Source organism: Polypterus senegalus, chromosome 1 (genome assembly GCF_016835505.1).
Source record: "Polypterus senegalus isolate Bchr_013 chromosome 1, ASM1683550v1, whole genome shotgun sequence".
Lineage (NCBI taxonomy): Eukaryota > Metazoa > Chordata > Cladistia > Polypteriformes > Polypteridae > Polypterus > Polypterus senegalus.
This window is the reverse complement of record NC_053154.1, coordinates 223,275,618-223,301,780: the sequence shown is the minus strand read 5'-3', so window position 1 is coordinate 223,301,780 and position 26,163 is coordinate 223,275,618. Positions and strand designations below refer to the sequence as shown.

The window sequence follows — 26,163 nt, the reverse complement described above, 5'->3', positions numbered from 1 at the left end:
AGACTGCGTTAGCTGCGGAGCTCAGCTCAGAGCGGAATGAGGTGAATGGGAGGGAAGATGATGATGTGACTCCCCCACCTGCCTTAACTGTCAATCCCCTACAAACACAGTCTCTCGGAATTTGCATAAGCACAGTCCTTTAACAGCAATTTTAACTTAGTTACAAAGTGATCAAAACTCTCGTTTATATCCTGCGTCCTCTCATTAAACTTGTATCCCGCATTACCCGTGGGCATGACAAACGCCAGCGGCAGTGTGTCTATGAACTTAATTTAAACTTTAGGTTTACACCGTGCTTTGTTTCCGAAGTAGCAGCACTCATGAATATGGTTGTATATGTAACTCGCTCGCTTATTATTGTTTTGCTGCCTTCTCAATTATATAATGCATGTTTTCTTCAGTGCTTTTTGGAGCGCTCCCTGGTTTTCTACGTACTGCGTTGACAGTCAGTTCACGTGATTACGTGGGAGGCGTGATGATGTCACACGAAACTCAGCCCCCCACGGCTTTCGAGCTCAACTCCATTACAGTATATGGAGAAATATACCTTCCAGTTATGACCATTACACGTAGAATTTCGAAATGAAACCTGCCCAACTTTTGTAAGGAAGCTGTAAGGAATAAGCCTGCCAAATATCAGCCTTCAACCTACACAGGAAGTTGGAGAATTAGTGTGGAGTCAGTGAGTGAGTGAGTGAGGGCTTTGCCTTTTATTATTATAGATAATATATACAAGTTCAAAAGTGCACACAAACTCCAAAGTCCTGGCCAACAAACAATGCCTTTCTTCGGGCCGCCTCTACGTTCTCTTATCCTGCCTTGTCCTGCCTCCACCCGACTCCAGCCTCGAATGAAGGGAGGCGGCCCCTTTAATTAGCACCCGGATGTGCTCCAGGTGAACTCCGGCAATCACCCACCGACACGGCCCTGTGTGGCGGAAGTGCCGGCTGTACTCCCAGAAGCTCTCCGGGTGTCCCATCTTCTCTTCCCCCCAGCACTTTATGGTGTGGTGGAAATGCTGAGGTCCAGGGCTCCAAGGGCATCGGGGTGCCCCCTGGCTGTGACAATGGGCCCCTACAGGGTTGGGCTTCAAAGACCCCAACCCGTGGCCCCCAAAGCAACCAAGGTGGCAGCACCCACGTGATCCCAGATGGGTGCACGCCCACTTCCGGTCCCTCAAGGCGTCCCGGCCGGGTCGTCGCCCCTGGCATCCCTGACATTGTCCAGAACTCAACAGATTCCAGTACAGAGATGTGATCATCTTAGAGCTGAATGTCTCCAATGACAGATGATGGTGAAGGGATAAAAGTCCATTGGAATGTTAAGGAATACAAAAAGGTAGTCACATAACACCGAAGGGCTACTAATGAATGCAGACATTAGCTCACTTCTCCAACTGAGACACACACAGATGGTGCTGGTAGTGATTCAGTATAGAGAAGAAAAGGGAATATTCTGAAAAATTTGATCTCTGTGTTGTAAAAAGAAACATTCATTGGTCAGGCATCAAGAAACAGCAGGATATTGGAAAAGAAAAGCAAGGAGAGTTAAATCAATTGTCTCAGGGGTTGCTAATTTGGTTGAGTGATAACCCGTAAAAAACATCCAAAAGTATAAGACAACATTTAGTCTAACACATTTTTTCACAGAGAGGAGTGACAAAAGTGTGCCAGAATTTCCTTCCTGAACCTTTATAATACAGAAATTTGGGCCCCATAAAGCTTTACGTATTGAACAGGGCTGTCAAACAAATAAAAATAGTTAACTAGCTAATTGCATTATTTGCTGTGAATGAGATTAATCAGGTTATATATTTGAAAAAATGAAACCCTAATAAACCCCTCTCTTCAATAAAAAATACAAACCATTTTAAAAATAAAGAGACAACACTTATAAAACAAGGATACAATTCAAAACTTGCATAATCTATAAACATAAAATGCCTTTTTCCCACTGCAATCCAGGATGAGCCAGGCTTAGTGTTGTTCCACACAAGAAGCAATTTATGGCACTGTTTTGCAGCATATTCATATTATTGTTAATGTTTAGCAATATTTATGTAATTAATAACTACCTCCAAATATGTTCACAGAGAAATAAATTAAAACAAAATGTGGAGTATATTATTTATGGAGAATAGCATTAATATTTTTATAATTGATATAACTTTACTGTGAACAGTTTTTAATATTACAATTGATCACACATATTATAATTAGATTTTACTCTTACCAGTTTACACCTTACATCCCTGTAAGGAGGTAATTCAGTCATTTAATAAGGTTTAGCAAGCTTTCTTAAGCACATCACTTTGTCACTTGAAAAATGTACACCTAAAAATGCAAACGTCTAATCCTGAATTAGCTGAATGACCTGGACAGCAAATTTGCTTCTTTGTTTTTTGTTCCTTTATAGGTAAGCATCTCTTTATGGCTCTATATGAAGTGAGCATTATAGCACACTCTAAAGTTTTCCTGATTTGGCTGTTAACTGTGCATTGCTCTGCTGCAAGTTCAATTTCTGCTTCAGCTTTTTGCCAAATTGATGGACATTCTCCTCAGTTATTACATGCTGAGGTAGCAGGGCTAATACTAAAAGTGCCAAAGAGCTGGCTGAATCATGGTTCTCAAATGAAAAGCCTTGAACAGACATTTGAACATGAACACAGGCTTAAAAAGGATACCCAAATAATAAAAAAGACTTTATGACCAACACCTCAAACCCCACCTTTTTGATCCACTCCCCAAACCCCTCCACCTCATTTGCTATATATTGCCTTTGATTCCTCCACCATCAACTGGCCATGCACAGGACTTCCTTTGAATATTTCTGCCTGGGGAATCAGAAGGATAGTGAGAAGAGTAGCCAAGGACCACACAGAAAAAGCTCCAGGAAGACTTGGAGGGAGCAGGTACAATTGTGACAGAGAAAATATAAAAGGAAATGCACTTCACTCAAATGGCCTTTATGTGAGCTCACAGCCCAAAAGACTCCATTACTGAAGAAAGGGCATGTTGAAGCTTATTTAAAGATTGCTACACAGCATTTGGACCAAAGTGGAAGTTTTTGGCTATCATACTACAAACGTTTGGAAGACAAATGGCACTGCACATCACCTGATAACACTATACCAACAGTGAAGTTTGGAGGTGGAAGCATCATGGTGTGGGATTGCTCATCTCACGGTACTGGCAGACTTCACGTAATTGAAGGAACGATGAATGAGGCCATGTACCGATTGATTTTCGAAATTAACCTGCTGCCATCCACCAGGATGATAAGGATGAGACATAGGTGGACCTTACAACAAAGGAAAGTCTCAGCTGGTTTCAGAGAAACAAAATCAAGTTATTAGAATGGCCCAGTCAATCACCCGACTTAAATCCAATTGAACATTTGTGGAAGGAACTAAAGATCAGGGTTCACAAGAGAGGCCACTGGAATCTTCAACATTTAAAGACAATCACTTTAGAACAATGGGTCAAAATCACACCTGAGCACTGCAGGCAATTGGTTTCTTTACAGGAAGCATCTTGAATCCATCATTATAAACAAATACTTCACTGCTAACTTTTAAGGTGTTTAATACTTTTTCCCTGTGTCATTCATCCTACTTTATTTATGGCCTTTAATGTTGTAAATTCTTTATATTTGTGGATTTCTTGAGTGAATACTAATGTCTGATGAGAATTTCATGTGAGTAGCCTCAATGGAAATATACTTGCTGAAAAAAATGTTGACAGGCTCAATATTTATTTCCCTACAAACTCTGTGTGTGTGTATACTGTATGAATGTGTATGTATACTGTATAGTAAAGGTGCACTTTAAAACAACAACACAAAGAATCTATACAGAAAAAAGAACAAGTTTATTTTTATCAGTTTTAAAATTACTATGGAAAGTCAGTGTCTGAGCAATATCAAAACAATGGTACAGTGAAATTATACAAAATTTACAAGTATTAGAGACCTGAAATGGCTTACTTTGCCTTATAATTAAAACATATTTTAGAAATTTAGAAATTACAAAAATACATAAAAAGAGGTGCAGGAGAAAAGAGCAAGAGCTGGAGGGGAATGAGAGGTCTTCACAAATATAATTCAGGCTAGAGAACAGCAGACATTCCCATAAACCAATGAAGAAACAAACAGCTGGCTTAAGGGTTCACAAAGAGAAGTGGATACAACTTTATGACTGGCAGTTAAGTTGACCTGTGGAAACAGAAGTTAAGAAAATTTAATAGCTACACAAGACAGGTTCATAATTAGATACATTAATCTGAGTAGACAATGTTTCACACAACTTTCAGACTCCATTACTGATGGCGTTGCAATTGGCACACAACTCTACACAATGGCATTTCACCAAACTGCAGCACTCATTACTCCTTAAAGACTGTATCTTAGGGCACATCTGGTAAATGTTTGTGACTTCAGTTTGGTTTTTTTTTTTTTTTTAAACAGAACTTAAAACTTAGGCAGCACAGTGGCGCAGTGGTAGTGCTGCTGTCTCGCAGTAATGAGACCCGGGTTCACTTCCCAGGTCCTTCCTGCATGGAGTTTGCATGTTCTCCCCGTGTCTGCGTGGGTTTCCTCCAGTTTCCTCCCACAGTCCAAAGACATGCAGGTTAGGTGCACTGGCGATCCTAAATTGTCCCTAAATGTGTGACCTGCGGTGGGCTGGCACCCTGCCTGGGGTTTGTTCCTGCTTTGCCCCCTGTGTTGGCTGGGACTGGCTCCAACAGACCTCTGTGACCCTGTGTTAGGATATAGCGGGTTGGATAATGACTGACTGACTGACACACACAAAATATAGATCTTACAATAGTGAAGCATCCTTTCAAACAACTTACTGTTGTTTTCTTAGGTAGGTTTGGCAAGGGGTATGCCCTTTTGAACTTTACATTTGACATTAAAGTTTAGGTAAAATTTTTTTGTATACTTTGATGGGCTGTGCCCTGACTTGCACCCAGTGGTGCTACGATAGTTTTCAATCCCCCTCTCATTCATGAACAGGATTAAGCAGATTTGAGAATGCTGCATATTTATGGTATGCAAAATATATCAGTCCCTGGCGAATTAGCACATATATAAATTCCAAAAACATTACTAACATAAGGATAAGTAAGCAGTATTTACACAGTATTATAACAGTTTATTTAGGAAATGCACATTTGTACTGAAAATTCCATTGAATTAAGCAAAAGGAGAAACTAAAAAAATACATATGTGCTGTTCATTTTGAGCTGAAAATGATAGTCAATATCACATTTTCATAACAGAGAGCCACTTGGTTTGTACAGTTCTTTCCATTTTATTCTATAATCCCCCCAACACCTAAATAACAACCTTCTAAAATTTAACCAACTTTATAAGTTGTGCATATATATTTTAAATTCATCAATGAACAACTATAATAAAATCAAGCATTCCATTTAAAGCATTAAATGTAAATTATACAAGAATATGTTAATAACATGATCTTTTTAGCACAACATTCAAAAGCGATACAATCCAGAAACAAAATCATATACATTTAGCTGAAACAGACCATTGGTCCATTAGTCGACAAATGAAAGACCTCATAGCTTAAAAATGACAAGACAGTATCACAACCTCGTTACTATTTCTTCAAATTCACTTAAAGACAGAAACAGGTCCAAAGAGTTGCCTGTCTTAATGCATTGCAATTGCTTTAAAATTATTTCTAAATAAGCTTCTTAGCTCTGTTTTTTCTCAACCTATTACCTTCTCAGTATATCCCCCTCTGGGATCAATTGTTTGCTAATAGATGATTGTTTAAGTCATGAAACAATGTCAGATTTACTATTAATGGCTTTATTTTTGCTAGTAAATCAAATTCAAAATTCTGCATCTCCCATGAGCCAGAGCCAAACCCCTCTGTACTGCAACAGGCCAGGAAACAAACCATCTGCTATAGAAAACAAGCCAGTGCCAATTGGAAATCTGAGTTTAATTGTATATTAACCTTGTCAGAAGGTACACTGCACTTGTTGTACAATTGAGCAAATGTCATGTTAGGAAACTAACCAGTCACTGAAGAACTATTCTGTACGAGCTATGTATGTTTTTCAGGTTACTTAAAGCACATTTCACAAGATTAGTTGTTCATGAATGCCATTTTTTTAAGCAAAAAGTTGTTTTGCTAATGAAATTAATTTTTAACAAATAAAAATTGTTTTCATTATGCAAAATAGTGATATGATGAAAATGAACTTCGACATGAATATATCAACTGGATCTAAACATGGGCGATATGGCCTAAAATCAATATCACGATAAATTGAGCAGTTAACCTCGATAACGATAAATGGACGATAACCACCCCCAAGTGCCAAAAAAACTAACTTTTTTTTTTTCATTTGATGGGGCTGTGGCAGGCAGCATAGTTCCTCCAGTTATTTTGATAATATTATTCCCCCTAGACCTATTCATTGCAATTATATTATTACCACTTTAAAGGACTGTAAAATGTCACTGAAAATAAATGAAGACAATAGTAGTAAGTACTTTTAGTGGTTAAGATTTATTAACTGAACAAAATAAAAAGTGTAGGATACAATATGTAACCATGCTCTCTAAAAAATGTGTATCCCTTGTAAACAAAATAGTTTAATAATAAATATGTTTCACATTGGCTATTCACAAAGTAAACAATGATTGTGCAAATGAAATGCCATCATGGACAAAGGCCTATCTCTGCTAAGGCCTTGAGGTAGCATATCTATCCAAATCTTCACACCCAACATCACCCCAATTCATGGTCTAATTCTCAAATAAAGCAAGCAAAATAAAGTAAGAATTAAATAAGACCTCTCAGACCATATTTACAAAATTAAAAAGGGTTGGCACAGTAATAAAACATTTTAAAAATCATGTATTTTGCTACATTTCACAGCACAACATGATCAACACTGGCTCACAATAAGTCTTCTGTAAAACTTTCTGGATACACTGCTGCTCAGCAGTCTTAAGTATTTTATGCCTATATAAACATTATTCAAACATTAATACTTTCAATTTTGAATATGACACACAGAATTAAAGTCACTTTAAAACACACCAGATGTCACCACCCAAATATATTAAGATGTACACACTTACCGACTGCCAGGTGCAGCCTGTGCCCAAAACATTGCACCCGTGTCCATTTATTGAGCTTGACAGCTTTCACAATATTTGGGCCGTTGTCAGTTGTTATAGCAACAAGGTCCTCTTCACTGATGTCCCATGCAGACAGCATCGCTCTCAACCCTGTCCAACCATCTCCCCGTGTGATCAGATGGAAAATAGGCCGTCTCGAGCACTCTGGTACGCAGCTCCCATTTGTTGTCGATGTAATGAACTGTGAGACTAATATACGGCTCCATTGTGCGGCTGGACCAGAGATCGGATGTGGCTGCAACGTGCTTAACGTATCTCAATTCAGCAGCAACCTTTTTCCTCTCTGTGCTGTACATGCTGGGAATGATAGTTTTGAAAAATATTTTCGTGATGGGAGTTCGTATCTCTTGTCAATTATTTTCATGAAGTGTCTGAACCCGTTGCGTTCCACTGTAGCAATAGGAGCCATGTCTTTTGCTATGTGGTAGCCTATAGCATTTGTGATTTCTTGCCATCTTTTTGAAGTTCGCTCATATAGTTGAGTACTAGCAAATGCTTCGGTTATTGACCGCTGCCTAGTGGAGGAAGACGTTTTTGCTGGTCCTCCTAATCTCTTCTCGCTTTGAGCTTTTTATGTCTTCGAATTGAATCACATGGTTGTGCTGCAGGTGGTGGAAGAGGTTGGTTGTGTTACCTTGACTTGGCAACAGTCTTTTGCAGAGTTTACATTTAACAATTTTTTGATCAATATCATCCTTGTTGAATCCAAAATGTTGCCAAACGATTGATGATGCATTTTTTTTGTTAACAAGCGTCTCCTCTTCCTCCTCCACCAGCTCTACCTTCGTCGCTGCTGCTTCAACATTTAAATCGTCCTCCATTTGTTCACCCGTGTCTCGTCTTGTTACAGGTAGTAGAGTCATGTGACTCCACCCCGTCAAATCTGTAACGTAGCACAGCGTCTTAAAGGGACATGAACATCGCCAACCTGCACATGCCTTTTCTTTTTTTTTTAAAATACCGAATTTACCGACATGGGCAAAATGACGTCGATGAGAGTCATAAATTTCGGTAACGATAAATTTTTGATATATCGCCCAGCCCTAACTGGATCTATTTGTAAATGGATTCATTTAAAATACGGGTTTACAGTTTATTATGGTGTCAGCCTTCCCTTTTAGTTATTCTGAAATCGGTATAGACATAATGGCATGCTGCACCTAGTTATGCAATTTGTTACTATTAACAATGATTTAATTTTACATAGTAGGCTAAAAAATGTGTTTTAATCAACATACAATATACAGTGACATTCCTAATGATTCTAGAAAGGAAATTTCTTCCAACAGGAAAATATTACAGGAAAGTCCTAGAATTATTCACTGTATTTATTACATTTTGTACGGTTTTATATCTTTTACCACCTCTGTTTCAACATTAATGCTTACTATTTTGTGGTTGCAATCATTAACTTACTCTGATTTAATAGTCATGTTTACATCTATTACTACTTTTTAAATGTCAAACTTGGACATTGTTCAACATTTGCAAAAACTGCAGTGGATGTACCCAAAAGTAGTTCTGGAGTCAATATCCTTTTAAAATTCTACAGAACTCAAGAGGGCCATCACAACTTGCCTAATTTGGGTAACAAACTTATTAATAAACTTTAGCAGTGGGAGATACTATCCGGAAGAGCTTAAGCTTGAAATTTATCACTGGAATACTCACATTTCCCATCTGACACACAGCATGTGAATATAGCATTGCCAGAGAAAAGTGTCTCAAACTGAAAGTACCTCACAGTTACTCTACATATATTTTATCTGCCCAGAACAATGTTAGAAAATGTGTTATAACCAAAAAATAAATATTTGTCCATACACTACCTTTCAGTACCATTATATGAGGATTACAAATTTAGACCTCATGTAAACTTGAATTATGTACAATGACATGCATTAACAAAGCACAAAATAAATAGATTTAAATTAAGTGTTCATACACATGCACAAATTTAAATAAAATAAAATTTAAGCTATTCTGTTGACTGATTCCACAACATGAATTGATAAAGGGTGTTTTAAACATAAGATTTATTTATTTATTCAAATTCTTTAATTTGAAGTGGTATGAATAGTGATGCCAATACAGAATCTTAAGACTATTGAAAAGAGGATGACAGCTAAAACAGCTAAAATGACTGGTAGTCTGAAGACTCAAAAGTTAAAATAAATAAAATACATATAGTACTCTAGAATGTACATTCGTCTATTCAAAAACAAAAAACAATTTTCCAGTCTGTTTGGTAATAGGTTACTTATAATATTGAAATTGACCTATTATAATATTGAAATTAAGAAGCCTTAGTCTTCCTTACAATGGTAGGTAATGAACTTTGCATTGTACAATCTGTTTTTCACAATTTAGAACAACATGGACATCAAGAGAAGGAGGAAATCAACTCACAAAATGCCAAAACATACCCAGGTACAAAGACCAAAATGTACACGGCATTGTTCAGATAACCTTAAATCTAATTCTGAAGTAGGAAAAGCTACCAAACAAACACTATATTGATAGATGTAACAGAAAATGCACTTTTAGACTAGATCTTTTAATAAATGCATAACATACCTCAGATTGCGATTCTAAATATATAAAAAATAGTGACTTACTTGGGCTTTGTTTCAGCATCAGTAACTTGGCGAATGTAAATTGCATCTTCAGGGTGTTCAATATCCCCCATTTCATGCATGTAAGAAGAAGCTATGGCCAATGTTGACCCATCATTACTAAATGCCAGAGAAGCAATGCTGGTAGGGTAGCGATGAAACTGGCACAATCTCTTCTTATTGAATGGATCCCAGATATTGACAAATCCATCTGAACCTCCTTGAGATAAAAAAAATGATATATTATCATTAGAAACATTCACTTCAGTGTGTAAAAACCACAAAAAATACAAAGAAAATCAATCAACTTAGATGTACTGTAGATAAAAGGTAATTAATTTGTTTGAATCTTTTTTTTTTAACAAATAAATTAACTGTGTGCATCCTGAAATAAGCCAACAAAGTAATACATTTCAACAAACATGTTCAATTAATTCTGTAAGTTGTCTACTGAACTGTACACATGTCCAAGGGATACACCAATATCGTTGTGCAATATATAGTAGGTGAAAGAAAAACATAAAATTTTCAAGCCTGTGACCACACAGTGGTGCACATTGCAAAATGAAAAGCAATTTCTGCCAGGAATGAATTGCATACATTGTGGTGCATATCGCTTATAAAGTAAAAAAAATATATATATATATAAAATAAAAAAAAAAATTTTTTTTTTTAAATTATAAACTGGATACAGAATCAATCGATTTGAATACATATATGGGATAAATGTCTAATATATAGAAAAAAATACAAAACAACTGTATCTTAGGTTATAAAGAGAAAAAATATAAGCAACAGAACATCAAACAAGAATAATCATAAAACATAAGAATAAACCAATTATAAGTGAAATATGTAAAGTTTGCAGACAAATACAGAATTACACTGTCACAAAAATGAAATGTTAGATTATATTTAATAATAAAATAAAAAAAACACTCTAGGAAAACTAATGGAACATGAACCCCGGTCTCCTTAAGGCGAGGCAGTAGTGCGATCACTGTTCCACCATGCTGCCCCCTGGCCAACTAACAAAACACAAATGAGATTTTAATCAAATTTCACAATTTTGTCAATATATTATTACACACAACATTAACACTTTATGGCTCACATGTGTACCTGCCTTTGGAAGTTATTACATTAACACTACAAGGGTCCATTATTAGGTCAGATTAATGTTTCAAGAAAGAAATACTCAAGAATAAATAAAATTACAAACCCCTGTTTTTATCAAGGTTATTATAGTTTTGTCCTATTACATTAGTTTTTATTTTACAAAGAGGTTTCTATTTTATTTTTTTTATAAATATTAGTTTCAGTTTTAGTAATGGTGGCATGGTTAAATAAATACTATGGAGTTTAGTTTTGTCTCACAAACACTGCTAACTGGAGACGATGGATTTGGAATAAACTGTTTTAAGAAAGCCTATACATATTGCCTGTTAAAAACAAGCAACAAACAACCCATATACTAAACATTAACAAGAAACTTTTTTTTTTGTTTTTAACAAATTTTCTGAAATTTTTGCCAGTTTCAGTAGACATGTAGGCTTTTTTGCATTTTCTGTGTTTGATCGAGTTTGTTACCCCAGACTGCTCCACTTTGCAATTATGATGTTAAAATTGGCTGTCTTGTGTTATATGGATGTAGACAGTAATACGCTATCTCATTCTTCGCGCTTTTTTGAACGGAAACAGATCATTTGCTTATTTGTAATTACTCTGTAAATGACTTTAAAAAATGGAGGGGCTTTATTCCAAATGTCAGCAGCATATTACATAACCTGTTCCAAATTAATGCATTCCTATATTTGCTGCTTTCAATGAGCTTTGTCATTTGTCTACCGACCATAGTGATCACTTAATAAGGAACTTGAGTCACAGTCAGTCACTGTTTAGGCCCCACCCAGCTATACTGAGGGAACCACAAAAAAACTACAGCAGTATGTAATGATGAGACGTAGGCATTTCCTAGACTTGAACAATCAATACACAAGGACAGCAAATAGTCCATGAGCAGAGAACACACAAGAGGGGAGCGGAAAGCCAGAAAAAGCATCTGAGATTATAAGCAATATGTAGGTGTGCAAACACATACATTCACACACATACATATTCTCAGATATACATGGTTGTGTAAAATTATTTCATCTTCCTGATTTCATCTCATTTTTGCTTACTCATTAAAATTTCTGATTTCCAAACAAACACATAATATAAAAGCCTGAGCAAACAAAGCAATGCAATTTTTAAATGACTGTTTAATTTATTGAAGGAAGAAAAAAAACCTATACTACATATGTGAAAGAATAACTGTCCTCTAAACGTAATACTTAGTTGTGACACCTCTACCAGCAACAAGTACAACCAAACAATTTTGGTAAAAGGATATTGATATTTGGACCACTCCCCTTGAGCAAGGCCCTTAACCTGCAATTGCTCCATCCTGGGTATGACGTTAATCTGAATCCAGCCCTGTAGGTAGGCCCTGCAGGAGATAGCTCTCCCTGTGGCTTGCTTGAGGTCAAAGCTTAAGATACTGCTTTATAACATTCTTTATCAGGTCTTGTGGTGCTTATTTTGACTGAGGCATGGTGTGCTGCTTGTTGCGATCGATTAGCCAACATTACTTTGCCAGAAAAGTTATATTAAAGTGATGCTTTGATTCAATGGGGCTTTTAGTAATTAGGCTTAGGTGTGTCTAGTCTAATTCAACAAGTTATCTTTAAAATGTGGTTCATTAGTCTACCGAGTTACTAAGGGGGAAATTACTTTTTCTCATAGGTTTGTATTGCTTCACTGCCAAACAGCCTTCTAAAGCACAAGTGATTTGTCACCAAAGACATTCTGTTCAGATATAGAGTCTCTCACAAGAGTCTGTGAGTGCATCAAAAAACTTATTTTTCAGAAAGGATTTCTCCTGTGAAAAGTGAGAGATGAAATGAAAACACCTAAAAAAATAAACATAATCCTTTTCACTTATGACTTCGTATTTAAAAGGAAATGTTTTGCTGTCCAGTACATTTCAACTTCTCACTTAGCAGTAATGCCTCAATATTAAAGAAATGTGTCACCTTTAACTTTATGCATTTTGGTGATCAGTTCATCTTCTGCTCACAGTAACAGATATTTTAAGCAAGGCTGTCCAATCCTTTGCATGCCACTGTGTATACAGGTATATATCTGCTGTATACCTCAGTCTGTTTTTGTGTATATTAGAAGCCTGCTCCACCAACATTTGTCAATTTATCATTGCAGGTTATGATTTAATGTACAGTATTTAAGGTGTTTTTTTCATTTTTTTATTATTGTTTGCCATGAATAAATGCCTAAGCTTTTGAGGAAGGTACTTGCTGCTACCAACACTGGAAAAATTTAGGCATGTTCAGCAAGCAGACTGCCAGGCATTAGGTTGATCAAATACAAAAGAAACGGATGGTAAGTTTGAATATAGATCTTGATGGACTGCTGCACGATTATCTTGCTGGATACTTGTTACAGTGTTAAGTTTTCCAAGCTGTAATACAAAACAATTTATTGCCCCACTCTACAGTGATTTATTAATTCACAATAATTTTTCTACATTTTTAAAATTTATCAAGAAGTCACCTTATTGACTGTCAAATGGAAAACGTAAGGTGAGCAACTTGGTAATGAAAAATGTGAATCCTTTACAATTTAATACTTGGGTCATATGATTATAAACAGTCATATGAAAAAGTTTGGGAACCCCTCTTAATTCTTTGGATTTTTTTTTTTTTATCCTCTAACCTTTGATGAGTGTCTGGATTCTGGATGGAAGTATTTTCGACCATTCTTCCATACAAAATCTCTCCAGTTCAGTTAAATTTGATAGCTGCCGAGTATGGACAGCCTGCTTCAAATCATTCCATAGATTTTTGATGATATTCAAGTCAGGGGACTGTAACATTGTACTTATCAATCTGCATGAATGCCTTTGTAGATTTCAAACTGTGTTTTGGGTCATTGTCTTGTTGGAATCCAACCCCTGCGTAACTTCAACTTTGTGACTGATGCTTGAACATTATCCTGAAGAATTTGGTGATACTGGGTTGAATTTATCCGTCCCTCGACTTTAAAAAGGGCCCCAGTCCATGAACTAGCCACACAGCATGATGGAACCTCCACCAAATTTGACAGTAGGTAGCAGGTGTTCTTCTTCTGCCATGCAAAGCGCTTTTTGTTATGAACAAATAACTCAATTTTTGTCTCATCAGTCCAAAACATTTTGTTCTAAAACGAATCAGGGTTGTCTAAATGAGCATTTGCATACAACAAGCGACTTCTGTTTGTGGAGTGATGCAGAAAGGGCTTCTTTCTCATCACCCTGCCATACAGATGTTCTTTGTGCAAAATGCGCTGAATTGTACAGTAGAACGATGTACAGATACATCATCTGCAGCAAGATGTTCTTGCAGGTCTTTGGAGGTGATATGTGGGTTGTCTGTAACCATTCTCACAATCCTGCGCATATGCCGTTCCTGTATTTTTCTTGGCCTACCAGACCTGGGTTTAACAGCAACTGTGCCTGTGGCCTTTAATTTCCTGATTACATGTCTTACAGTTGAAACTGGTAGTTTAAACCTCTGAGACAGCTTTTTGTAGACTTCCCCTAAACCATGATACTGAACAATCTTTGTTTTCAGATATTTTGAGAGTTGCCTTGAGGATCCCAGGCTGTCACTCTTCAGAGGAGAGTCAAAGGCAATTAACCACCTTAAATACCTTTTCTCATGATTGGACACACCTGTCTATGAATTTCAAGGCTTAACAAGCTAATCCAACCAACTTGGTATTGCAAGTAATCAGTATTGAGCAGTTACATGCATTCAAATCACCAAAATTACAAGGGTACCCAAATTTTTGCTCAGCCAGTTTTTCTCCTTTGATTTAATTTCATACAACTAAATACTGCTTCACTAAAAATCTTAAAGGTAAATACCCCAGTACTCAGATGTTCCTAGGAAATGAAAGACATATTACTGTTATCTGTTTTGTTGAAAGTAATTTATTATGCAGGCTGAGAGGGGTTCCCAAACTATTTCATATAATTGTATGTCTATATGTACAAGTTTACAATATAAACACGGATTGTGATGTATTTCCCTTTTGACTTAAAGTAGAACAGTCATACTTTTCTATCGTTTTACAGTGAACTCTTTTAGAAGCTTTGAAAAGAACTACGATATGAAACTATGTAGCTATTTTCATAAAAATTGCCAGGAAAGAGCAGAGCAATGATGTTACTGGTCTAGTATGGAGCGAACTGAAAAACTAAAACTACCAAGAATCACTGCAAAAACATCAACTATGTCATGCTTAGCCAGCATATCCCCTTGAAAAATTTTTTTGGAATGGGAGTATACAGCTGTGGTGAATGTAGTGTACTGCTCATTCAAACAGCAGAGATGTGGGTGTAGTTTTGATATACGGTGGTGTTCAAAGTGTTATTAGGGGGTCAATATTTCAGAGTGCCGACTTTCAAGTTTTGCATGAAACTCATTTGCTTTGGACCGGGACAAGGGGTTTGAGGAAGTCATTGCTGAAAGAGGTGCAGCTCCACACCAGGCATAGCAATAGTAGCCTCTTGGGAATGGACAGCTGGAATTCCGCAAGGGTGAGTCAGTGCACCCGACTGTAGAATATAAATCAGCAACAATATTAAATGCGACAACCCCATGCAGTACTTCATGCATAGATGAAGTATATAATTATGTTAAGCATTTATGTTGGTATATTTTAGTGCAAGATATAAATCCTTTAACAAAATTACAAAAAAAAAATTGCACCTGAACAAAATGCAAGAGCCGTTAAGGCTTGGGTTCAAATCATGGGTTGGTCACTCTCTGTGCACTACTTGCAGTTTCTACCAGTCTGTGGGTTGGTCACTCTCTGTGCACTACTTGCAGTTTCTACCAGTCTGTTTTAGGTTTGCACTTTAGGCTATGGCTTCAAAACCCTAGTTTACAAAAAGTGAGTACTGAAACTGGACAGATAAAATTTAGTGGCCACAGACAATTGCTCTCTCCTTATTCTTCCCGACTGATTCTTCTCTAGTTTTGCATTTTGCTAGTGTCCTTGTTATTAATGGTAGCACGAGGCAGTACCTGCAGCTGATTCAGGTTGCACAGGTAGTCAGAGCCACTATCAACTCTTACGCTGGTGCAATGGGCCCTGGGTTACTTTTGGTGCTGGGCAATGCCAGGCCTCATGTGGCTAATGTGTGTAGGCAGTTCCTGGATGATGAAGAAACTGACGTCATTCACAATCTCTGGACTGTGACATTACAGGTTCTGCTCCAGGCTCCCATCTCCAGTTTGGGAGCTCTTGAACCAGACACTATCAGTAATGTAACCGGAATAAGCTGGACTGTGAACACATCAACAACGAAGCAAGGGGATGGTGCAAAATGTGCAAAGTGCTTTTATTTAAAACAAAACCAAAAACAAAGTGTTCAAAAATAAGTGCAGAGCTATCATAACGTTAATAAATAAATAATCCATTAAAAGCCAGTGAAAAGGTGGAGGTTAAAATCCAATAAATAAATCCGGTTAAAAACAGGGTTAAAACAATGGCTGGAAGCAGTCCTTTTAAAAACAAAGCCTGGTGCCTTCTTTCTACTGGCAACTCCTCTGCTTCTCCCATCCAGGCTATGCACCAGAGGAATCACCCTATCTTCAGATGACCTTCTCTGTCTTCTGCTGGTCTGTTCGCCTTTCTGATCCCTGGCTCAGGTGGGCTCCACCAGACCATGACTTAGGCTCCCCAGGAACCAGGGCACTCACGCTGAGGCCTTCACTTCCCAAGTCCCAGACTCCCACAGCCATATGCGGCGAGCCAGCCTCCTTCGGGTCACTCCCGCTCCTCACTAACGCTCAGTGGGAGTGACCACTACCGACTGCCCCAGGGTGACAGCCAAACACCCCAATAGGGCTCACTGCCCAGCTGCCGCCTTTCTTACAGCGAGCCCACTCTTGCTCACTCCCTCACGCATGGGCTCCTTCACTTCCAGCTGCCTTCTACTCTCTTAACTTTCGTTCACTTTTTCTTTTCTCCTCCACACTCAAGCTCCTACAATATATAATGGGGACGTGGTTCAGGTGTGGCGATTAGCAGTTCCTGGTATCAATTACGGATGCGGACAATTCCTCACCTGTGCATATAAGTGAGAACCGCCCGCATCATGAAGTGCCTGGGGAATGTTCCGGTCACACTACCACGCCCCCTTCTTTAAACTGCAAGTGCGGCGATTATCTATTTAAAAACTGGCCTTTACAATCTGAGGTGTGGACCCTTTATACCACATAGACCTGAACCTCTGCGTCAATATGTATTAGTGTACTGACTGTTGCCAAGTATCACCACGGACTGTTCAGAAGTACACTGATGTCATGGTCCAGGTCTGGGAGGAAATGCCCCAGGACACCATCCACCATCTCATCAGGTGCATGCCCAGAAGTTGTTGGGAGGGCCATACACGCTACTGAGTCACATTATGAGTTGTCAAGATGAAAATCACACGAGTTGGATCAGCCTGTGATGTCAATTTTTGACTTTCAAATTTCGGTGTGATGTTGAATCCAGCCCACAATGGACTGGTGATTTTGGTTTTCACTAACTGTTACATCTTTTTTTTAATGAATTATACAGTATTACTCAGTAAAGATTTTCCACTTGAATATTTCACTCATCAAGATCTAATGTGGAATTTAAGTGCTCTCTCAGTTTTTTGAGCAGTATAAATTAAAAGGTTCATGCAAAGCCAACTCAAAGCAATCTTATAAGCAATGAAAAGCTTTGTTTTTTTCCCCCTACAAAAAAAAAAATCTTACCTGTAGCAAAAGTGTTGTGAACACTGTGGAATGAAACAGCATTGACTGGGTACACCTGCTCAATGCCATTTTCCTTTAACCTATGGCATTTGAAGGCATATTTTTTCTTTTGTACTTCTGGACTAGGATCCAAATATTCAACTGCAACACGGCCTTCAATTGAGCTCAGGACATAACCCTGCAATGAACATTAAACTAACATTAATATGAATTTTCTGGAGATGAATTACTCCCATATAGATGCATACTGAAAAATAAAATCAAATAAATGAACAATTTACATTAAAATTCTGTTCAATGACCAAAACAAAATAAATATTTATATAAAGAATGACAAACTGAGTTTTGAGAACTAGGTTGTTAAACACAAAATGCAAAGACTTCATAATAAATTTACTGAAATACAGGTCATACCTGTTTATTGGGAAAAGCTCGAATACACCTAGTCTGGTATTTCAAGCTAGACTCTCTCCTTTGCTGCACATATCCCATGTTCCGAAGGTCCCAAACAAGCACTCTCCGACCAGCAGTTCCAACAATAAGTCTGTCTCCCGCAACTGACAAGGTGTAAACCTGGGAGTAGGAGAGTGAGCTCATAAATGGAAACACACAAACTTACAAACTTTAAAGGAAACATGAAACCTCATGTCTACATTATACCAACTGCTGAAGATATCTTTATTGATTGTTACTCAAGAAACAAGCTGGTAAAGGCTATGTTCTAGAATACTTGTTCCTGATAATGACTCAAAAATGTGTTGAAAGTGGAGATTATGGTATCAGATAATAAATTTGGAAACCTGAAAAATAGACAAATGCATTGGTTGCTTTATTTATGCTACTGAAAGTGTGTAAAAGATAGACTTACTAACAATACCATTGTTTTAAAGATGTGAGAGATAACAAAAACTTCAAAAAGACAAAGGAAAATGCTTATAAATCAACAAATTTATATAAATACCAAATTAAAGCGTATCTAATAAAAATGCAGTTATTAATGGGACTTCTTACATGGTGCTTACATTGCATGCAATGCAGGAAATTTTCTACAACATGCTGGGTTACTTAAAAGACAATCAAACACTGTTAATACAACATATAATATACATCTCAGGAAATATTTAAAATAAAAGAGGAAAGGTATGTTATTTGGGATATGTGTGAATTGTCTAAACATCATTTTCAAGATAACACTTTAGGTTGTGCTTATATTAAAAACCAGCACATGAATGGTGTGAAGCATTATTTTTCCAAATTCGGCAATCAATACATTTAGCTTATTGTGTCTATGTCATAAGTGGCTTCGTTCTCTCAGACAATATGAAAAATCAAGGCATGATTGTAGAAATACTGTAGTATAAATCTCATAATGATTACTCTGCCCCTCAACAAACACATACATTTCACAATATCCAAAACAAAGCACTACTCTTAGGACAAACAAACATACTCTTAGGACAGTAGAGATAAAGTAAAATCTTGAATAAATCTGTAAACATTGTGTTTATATATGTACAGTTTGAAGTACAGTACCCAGATATGGAAACTGGATGAATATGGCAATATAATCAACACTGAATAACCTAATTTAGTACAACAGATATTTCAAACAACTGAATTTGAACAGACAGACCCTTAAATGTTTTATATTACAGTCAAATTATATTGCACTGATTTAGATGATGAATCCACATAATTTAACAGAAAACCTGATAAGTTCTGCAATTTTTTATACAAACTATCTATAAAATGTATATTATTAAATTATATAGATAGTTTTTTTATATAACAAATACACACACACAGGACTTTGTTAAATGTAGCTCATGCTCACTTGCATTTAACTAGTAAGAACTACAGTAATCCCTCGCTATATCGCGCTTTACCTTTTGCGGCTTCACTCTATTGCGAATTTTATATGTAAGCATATCTAAATATGACGCAGTTTTTTTGTGCTTCGCAGGTTCTGCAGACAATGGGGTCTTTTAACTTCCTGTACATTCTTCCTCAGTTGGTTTGCCCAGTTGATTTCATACAAGGGACGCTATTGGCGGATAGCTGAGAAACTGACCAATCAGAGCATGCAGTTAAGTTCCTGTGTGCTGAATGGTTCATTCACTCATTCAGCATCAACGTGTTTCGCTGTGTAAAGAGTTAACTTTTGTGCTCTTTTGTGTTTATCTTTGTGCATAGTCAAGCCCTTCATTATGGCTCCAAAAGATCTGCTCCTGCTACTACTACTGCTTCAGGGGCCGTGCCCAAGCGCCAACAGAAGATGTTAACGATTGCTGAAAAGGTAAAAGTATTGGATATGTTGAAGGAAGGGAAAAGCTACACCATGTGCCATTATGGCATCAATGAAGCTACGATTCTTTTTATTTAAAAAGTAGGAAAGGAATATAAGATCTATGGCCGCAGTGTCCTTTTAACCAGGGTGCAAAATGAGTTGTAAGTGGATGTAATAAAGCAGTAGTCTGGATGGAATCTGCTTTAGGGATTTGGATTGAAGACTGCCGGAAGAAGAACAACGGCAGTGCTACACAGTCGCCTGAATAGGCTCCTTTATAAGAGCTGTAAAGCTCTCCTTTGTTGTGCAATAAAACTAAACTCATTGTTATCCGACAAGTCATCGTGGGTGAGTAACCATAATTAATTTTCTACGTACAGTCCTTAGTACATGTACGCACGTTTAGTGTCACTGTACACACATTTACTGTATACAATTTTTCTTGCATTGTACGTATTTATTGCTGGTGGCTGTAACATATGTGATATCGGAGACACTCGATATCTTTAAAATAAAATTTAGGTTTTACTGTATATAAACAGTGTGTTTACATACATAATTTCAATGAATGTTACCTAATATCTAAGAGAATACAAAGGGTTTATGCTGTATAACTCGGCGGGGAATATTTATAAACAGTGTGAGAGAGTTTATAAGGGCTTAAAATATATAAAAATAACCATACAAACATATGGTTTCTACTTCGCGGATTTTCACCTATTGCGGGGGTTCTGGAACGCGATTGAAGAGGGATTACTGTAATTGCAAACAAATACTCACACAGGACAATCATTTTTATGCTAATAATGTATTTAATTTTCCATCAAGGAATGGTATACTTAATCATGCTTGACAATTAGTACTGAAAAATACATTAAGGTACATGGTGTTGTATGACGTTACATAGCATCATATACATTTAAACGGGTGCAAAGGTATTTAAACTTAACCTAAAAAATATGGAGAGTATAACAACTTGGATTCTTTGAAACATTAAAGTATGCCAAATAAAGCATTAGAATTTATGGCAGGTTTTATTTACATTCTACTTGTCCTGCAAATCATTCCTTGCCTTTCGAGCTGCCTTTCTAAATCCTGAAACATTACCTTTCTTCTCAACAAATCTTCACTGTGATGCCAGGTGCTGTCTTCTTAAGTTTAACCACTTCAAATCATTTCAATTGCTCTGCTATTAAAAATTGTAATTCATACCAGTCATTTAGCAATACATAACACAAGCTATTCTTTATAAATATTGGTTGTCAGCCTGAGCCTTCATCCTAAATGGTCCCTTCTGCCCTTCTGGTGCTATAAATCAAGAGCCCACGATGACAAGTCATGCAGATTCTTGCCAGTTGACGGTGTGCAAACATTCATCCAGTGAAGTATTACCAAAAATGATGACATAATGAACCCTGCAGAACTAATACACAGCTTCATTCTGCGAGGCTGTCTGTTGCACTCCAATCTGTCACAAATTCATCCCTTTACCTTGCACATGCCAAATACAGCTATAAATCACAGCTATTATCTAATGCAATCCATTTATCCTGAACACAGGGCTTTCGCTGAAACACTGGCAAAAATAATCTATTGAGCAACAAGGCTGCTCATCGGTAATGCACCGTGTAATGTGGTCATTTTCACTATATCAGGGCAAAGATCCTGGTAAACTGGCAAGTTAGGATTGCTAAAAACAACTATTGTTAAATCAACAATTTTGAATGGATATAGCAAAGGATTTTTCACATTGTGAAAATACAACCTATGAGTATATACATATAGTAAAGCAGAGCCAGATAAACCAGCTGAAAGAATTAACACTGTCTTTATATTAAAAAAACAAAAACACCATCAAACAACGTACACTGGAGTAGGACCGGCATGTTACTGAAATTCTCAATTAATGATATAAAGCTTAAGAAAAGTTTTGATATTCTGAAGGGGAGAGATGCAAATATTTATTTATTTATTTTTAAGACAGCTAGATTCTCCTAGGGGGTATATTGGTTCAAAAGACTCACAAATTAAAAAGTAATGAAATGCTAAAACAGAACAGTGGTTCTGTCTTTATTGAACATTAACAATACTTCAAAAATTTTACAATACTGCAAATATTTTGTCTTAGGGTATACCACTTATTCAAAAAACCTCTGACGTGTCACGTGTTATAAGTCCGTGGAACAGAAGCAGTGCAAGCAAAATAGTGCACGGTTATTTAAACAATGTTGTAGCCTAAAGCTGTGCTTTACAAACTTTTTCCATGGCAACCTCCTAAGGACATTGAAAATTTTACTTTATGCACCAGTATAGTTTAAAAAAAAAAAAATGAACAAGGGACCAGTAACAGAAATTGAATCAGTACAATTCTTTAAAAGGATTTCTTTTTAAATGTCTTAAGTTCTTAGGTGTCAAGAAAATTTTACTACGCTTATTGTACATCACATCTTACACACTTCTTTGGTATCAGTACAGACAATAATCTAATACTAATAGAACACAGTATGCACACTAAGCTAGTTGATGAAAAATTTGAATACTTTTTGAAAAGTTGCATTTTTGATATTCTTTACTAAAGTTTCCTGTTAGCTTACAAAGAAGACCACCACACTGAAAAACAACACACCTATATCCTCAAATGCACACTCCAGGATAAAAAAAGTAGAGGAAGCTGCTGTGCATGCATTCTACCATCAAGCATGATGGCATCTGGCATGGAGAACATGTAAAATTAAAGAAGGAATGACAAAGCAAGATATGTCAGCATTAAGAGTTAAACAATCACATTTTACTGTGCCCACATTAAATTAAAAGGGATACTGAATTATAGGAACACTCCATTTCTGCTTTGTCTTTTTATAATTCTTTACATTAACAGAGAATCCTAATTTTGTGAAGGCCTCTGTTTTTAAGTGCCACATTTGTTTGAAGGATTCTTTTAAGCAGTTATTCACAAGTAATGACCACTTCATTGTTTGAAGATGTATCACAAACAAAAAAGTAAAATATTAATAAGGAGGAATATTAAAAACACAGAGTAAAATACATGTAGCACTCAAGATAGTAAACTGCATTTAAAATTAAACTTATTTTTATTGCGAGAATTCAAATTAAATTTTTTGGATAATCTACCAGATTCAGATTTGTTTGTTCTATGTTTAAGCTTGAAAGCCAATTTTGAACAGCAGCACAGTGAGAGGAGGCAGGGCTGCTGCTCCATGCGGGAACTGAACTCTCTAGCAAAACAAGTGAGCAGGAAAGTACATCTGATGTGGATACAATCACTATTACGGAAAACACAATTAAAACTGTTATAAAACTTTCAGAATCAATATTTATTAAAGTTGGCATTTTTGACAACACAAAAGAACTCAGACATCTTTTTTTATTCTTTAGTGCTTATATTAGACTTTATCAATCAGGATGTACTGGTTTTTTTCTTCGTTACCACAATGTAATTTTTAAAAAGTGATGCCATGTGCACATCTGATAACTGTGCCTCACTAAGAATCTTAACTCAAGCTAGAAATTAATTTTTCTATTTGCCCACTGACAATGAGGTTACTGAAAATTTATTATTTTTTATGTTTAAAAAGTTTTCTTATGAAATATATTTCACCAGGTGGGTAGATGTAGTATAATCTTTTTATATATGAAGAGTAGATGAAACATAAAACTGCTGCTTTTGTAAGTATTCCCCTACTTGAATAACTGGTCAAGTTTTCCTTGACAAAAATTACGGCTGTCTTTTATGCAATGACTTTTCCATGTGTATTGCGTCTTACAATAACACAATATATTACTCCCTTTTTAACTTAAGGTCAATATTAGATCCACAAATGCAAAAATGTGATGATCAGTTACACTTAAGAAAAATCTATACTCAATATAAATCCCTTAAATCTTTTTTGGTTGTGGAAATTAACTTAAGTATCTTAGTATGATCCACAGCAAAACAAGAAATACTCTGTTATGGCACATAACACACATATCAGATCATTGTCTTGGCTTGGCTCTCAATGATTGCTTTTGAGATAAGCTTTTATATTTGTAGTGAGGGGCTGTAAACCAATAACTGATTCTGAATATACAATATATAATATATGATATATAATATGAAAATCATTTAAAATTCTACAAAAATCATGGGGAGAAAAATATCTGATAACTAACAACTTCAACCTTTTTTCCTTTTACTTGTAGAACTTTGTTGCAGCTCATGCCAGATTTATATATCATTGAGACAACAGGGTGAAGAAGCTGTACGATCAGCACATATACTGCAAATGAATGAAAAACAAGCGATTTTGGCCATGGCAGCAAACTATGACAGTGTATGAACATTGTATGCAAGTACCAATAAAAGGCATTGCTTCTGCATTCCACACAGATGGTGGGGAAAAAAATAAAAGTCCTCAGTGTATCAATGGTATATTACAAATATTTCCTACAACAGTGAAGGAAAAAATCAACAAACAACTTAAACCCTAATAGAAGGCTGCAAAATAATGCAAACAAAGTTAAGAATACTCTGCTACAGCATGAACAGAAAAGAACTTGAGTAGAAGATCTACAACAAATACAATAGTAATTTCAGTGGATGATCCCATAAAAACAAAATAAGACCAACTAATGAAAAAGACCTGCTTTAAAAAATCTATACATATGCATATACAGTATAAGCACTTTCTTGGCCAAGAGGAAAAATATGTAGCTAATGCTAAATAAATAATTTCTACTAACAGCTTGTAAAAACATATAAAATCTACATATAAGCAGCAACTTCATTTAATTAAGCTCTATCTGACTGACAATATATAATTTAACACAAATTGCTTTTAGAATTATGCAAATCTAATTGACTTAACAAAAGTAAATATTGCAGAAAGAGCTGCATAATCACACCATGATTTAATCTACTATAATGAATCAACATGATTTTACTAGGTGTTGGGTGAAACAGTGTCACAATAGTGCACTAAAGTTACTCTGTTCTGGAAGCAAAACCTTCAAGGATTAAGTATTTTTTCCCCCAAGTCACCTATTTCTTCACAATCATGGTATATAATACTTATCTCATGAAATTGCATTCTAAACTAAAGCATACTTTATACAGTTAAAAAATGACTAGCCTGCTCTTAGATTTTATAATGGGCTCCCATGCCAAAAAGGCTTTAAAAAAAAATAAAAATAAAAAAAATAAAAAACATGACATTGATATTTCTGAGGAACGCTTATGACAAAAACGTACACTGGAAAAAAATACATTTTATCAAACTCTTGGTACTATTTTCTCAAGATAAGGATATGTTTCTTGCTCATTTATCTGCTTGCAACAGGCATCGTGGATGAAGTTATGACACTCCCACATACCCAATCACCAACTTATGTTCTACTTGTCATCTTAATTTTGTTTCTGCAATTCAATTTCTTCAGCAGTAATGCTGACATTGTAAAAAGAGACAGATGTGTGCTTAAATTATATGATTTTTTTTTCTAAATGGCGCCTGCAGTACTAATATAACATTGTTAGTTACACAGCGAGATTCACAGCATGTGATTACACCTTTTATTTTTAATGATAGCCTTAAACTTTTGAAAAAGCTACGTTTTTGACACGGTGTTTTTGTGGTGTATTGTGCATGCACAAGATTAAAAAAAATGCTAAGAAGATGAAAACAGCAGACAGTGGTGTCACAAACCGATTATAGATTTTTTTAATGCATGATGAGTCACCTTGCTGAGGATATGGTAGCAACAAGACTGTGAGTAAATTCAGTTAGAGTATTTATATATGCTTTAACACTAGAATTCCTGAAGCTTGTGAGTTTTTTCATTGCCCCTGGCCTTCTTAAAATTTCATGACATATGCCAAGAAGCTCATAGCTGCTTATCACTGAGCTAGTATCCCGCTTTTGTTCTACAAATGTGTGATTTAGCAGGACACAGCCTGCTACACCTACCACAGCCCATTCAGTCAGATGAAGGCTGAAATCCACACGCTGAAGTCTGTGTTGAAGTGTTTATCTGACAATGCATATAAAATGAATTGTATAAGTAATGAAATATCGTGATTTGAAATGCATACATTTCATGTGTGTTCCATGTATACAACGATCTGTGTAAATATAGAATAAGAGAGGAAATGCGAGTCAAGAAATGCTGAACACACAGCTGAAACAGAAAATGTTTAAATATGTTATAGTAATAATGACAATTC

At 36.2% G+C, this 26,163-nt stretch overlaps 1 protein-coding gene across 1 annotated transcript in view; it reads right to left on the bottom strand.

The window, feature by feature from the left end:
• Positions 1 to 3,848: 3,848 nt before the first annotated feature.
• bub3 (BUB3 mitotic checkpoint protein) overlaps positions 3,849 to 26,163 on the bottom strand; it is a 56,851-nt gene continuing 34,536 nt past the window's right edge. The window contains exons 5-8 of the mRNA XM_039769512.1: positions 18,071 to 18,229; positions 17,657 to 17,834; positions 9,804 to 10,020; positions 3,849 to 4,212 (exon numbers count right to left, since the gene is read on the bottom strand). Coding sequence (XP_039625446.1) covers positions 4,203 to 4,212; positions 9,804 to 10,020; positions 17,657 to 17,834; positions 18,071 to 18,229 — 564 coding nt within the window. The 3' untranslated portion in view covers positions 3,849 to 4,202. The remainder of the gene's footprint in view (positions 4,213 to 9,803; positions 10,021 to 17,656; positions 17,835 to 18,070; positions 18,230 to 26,163) is intronic.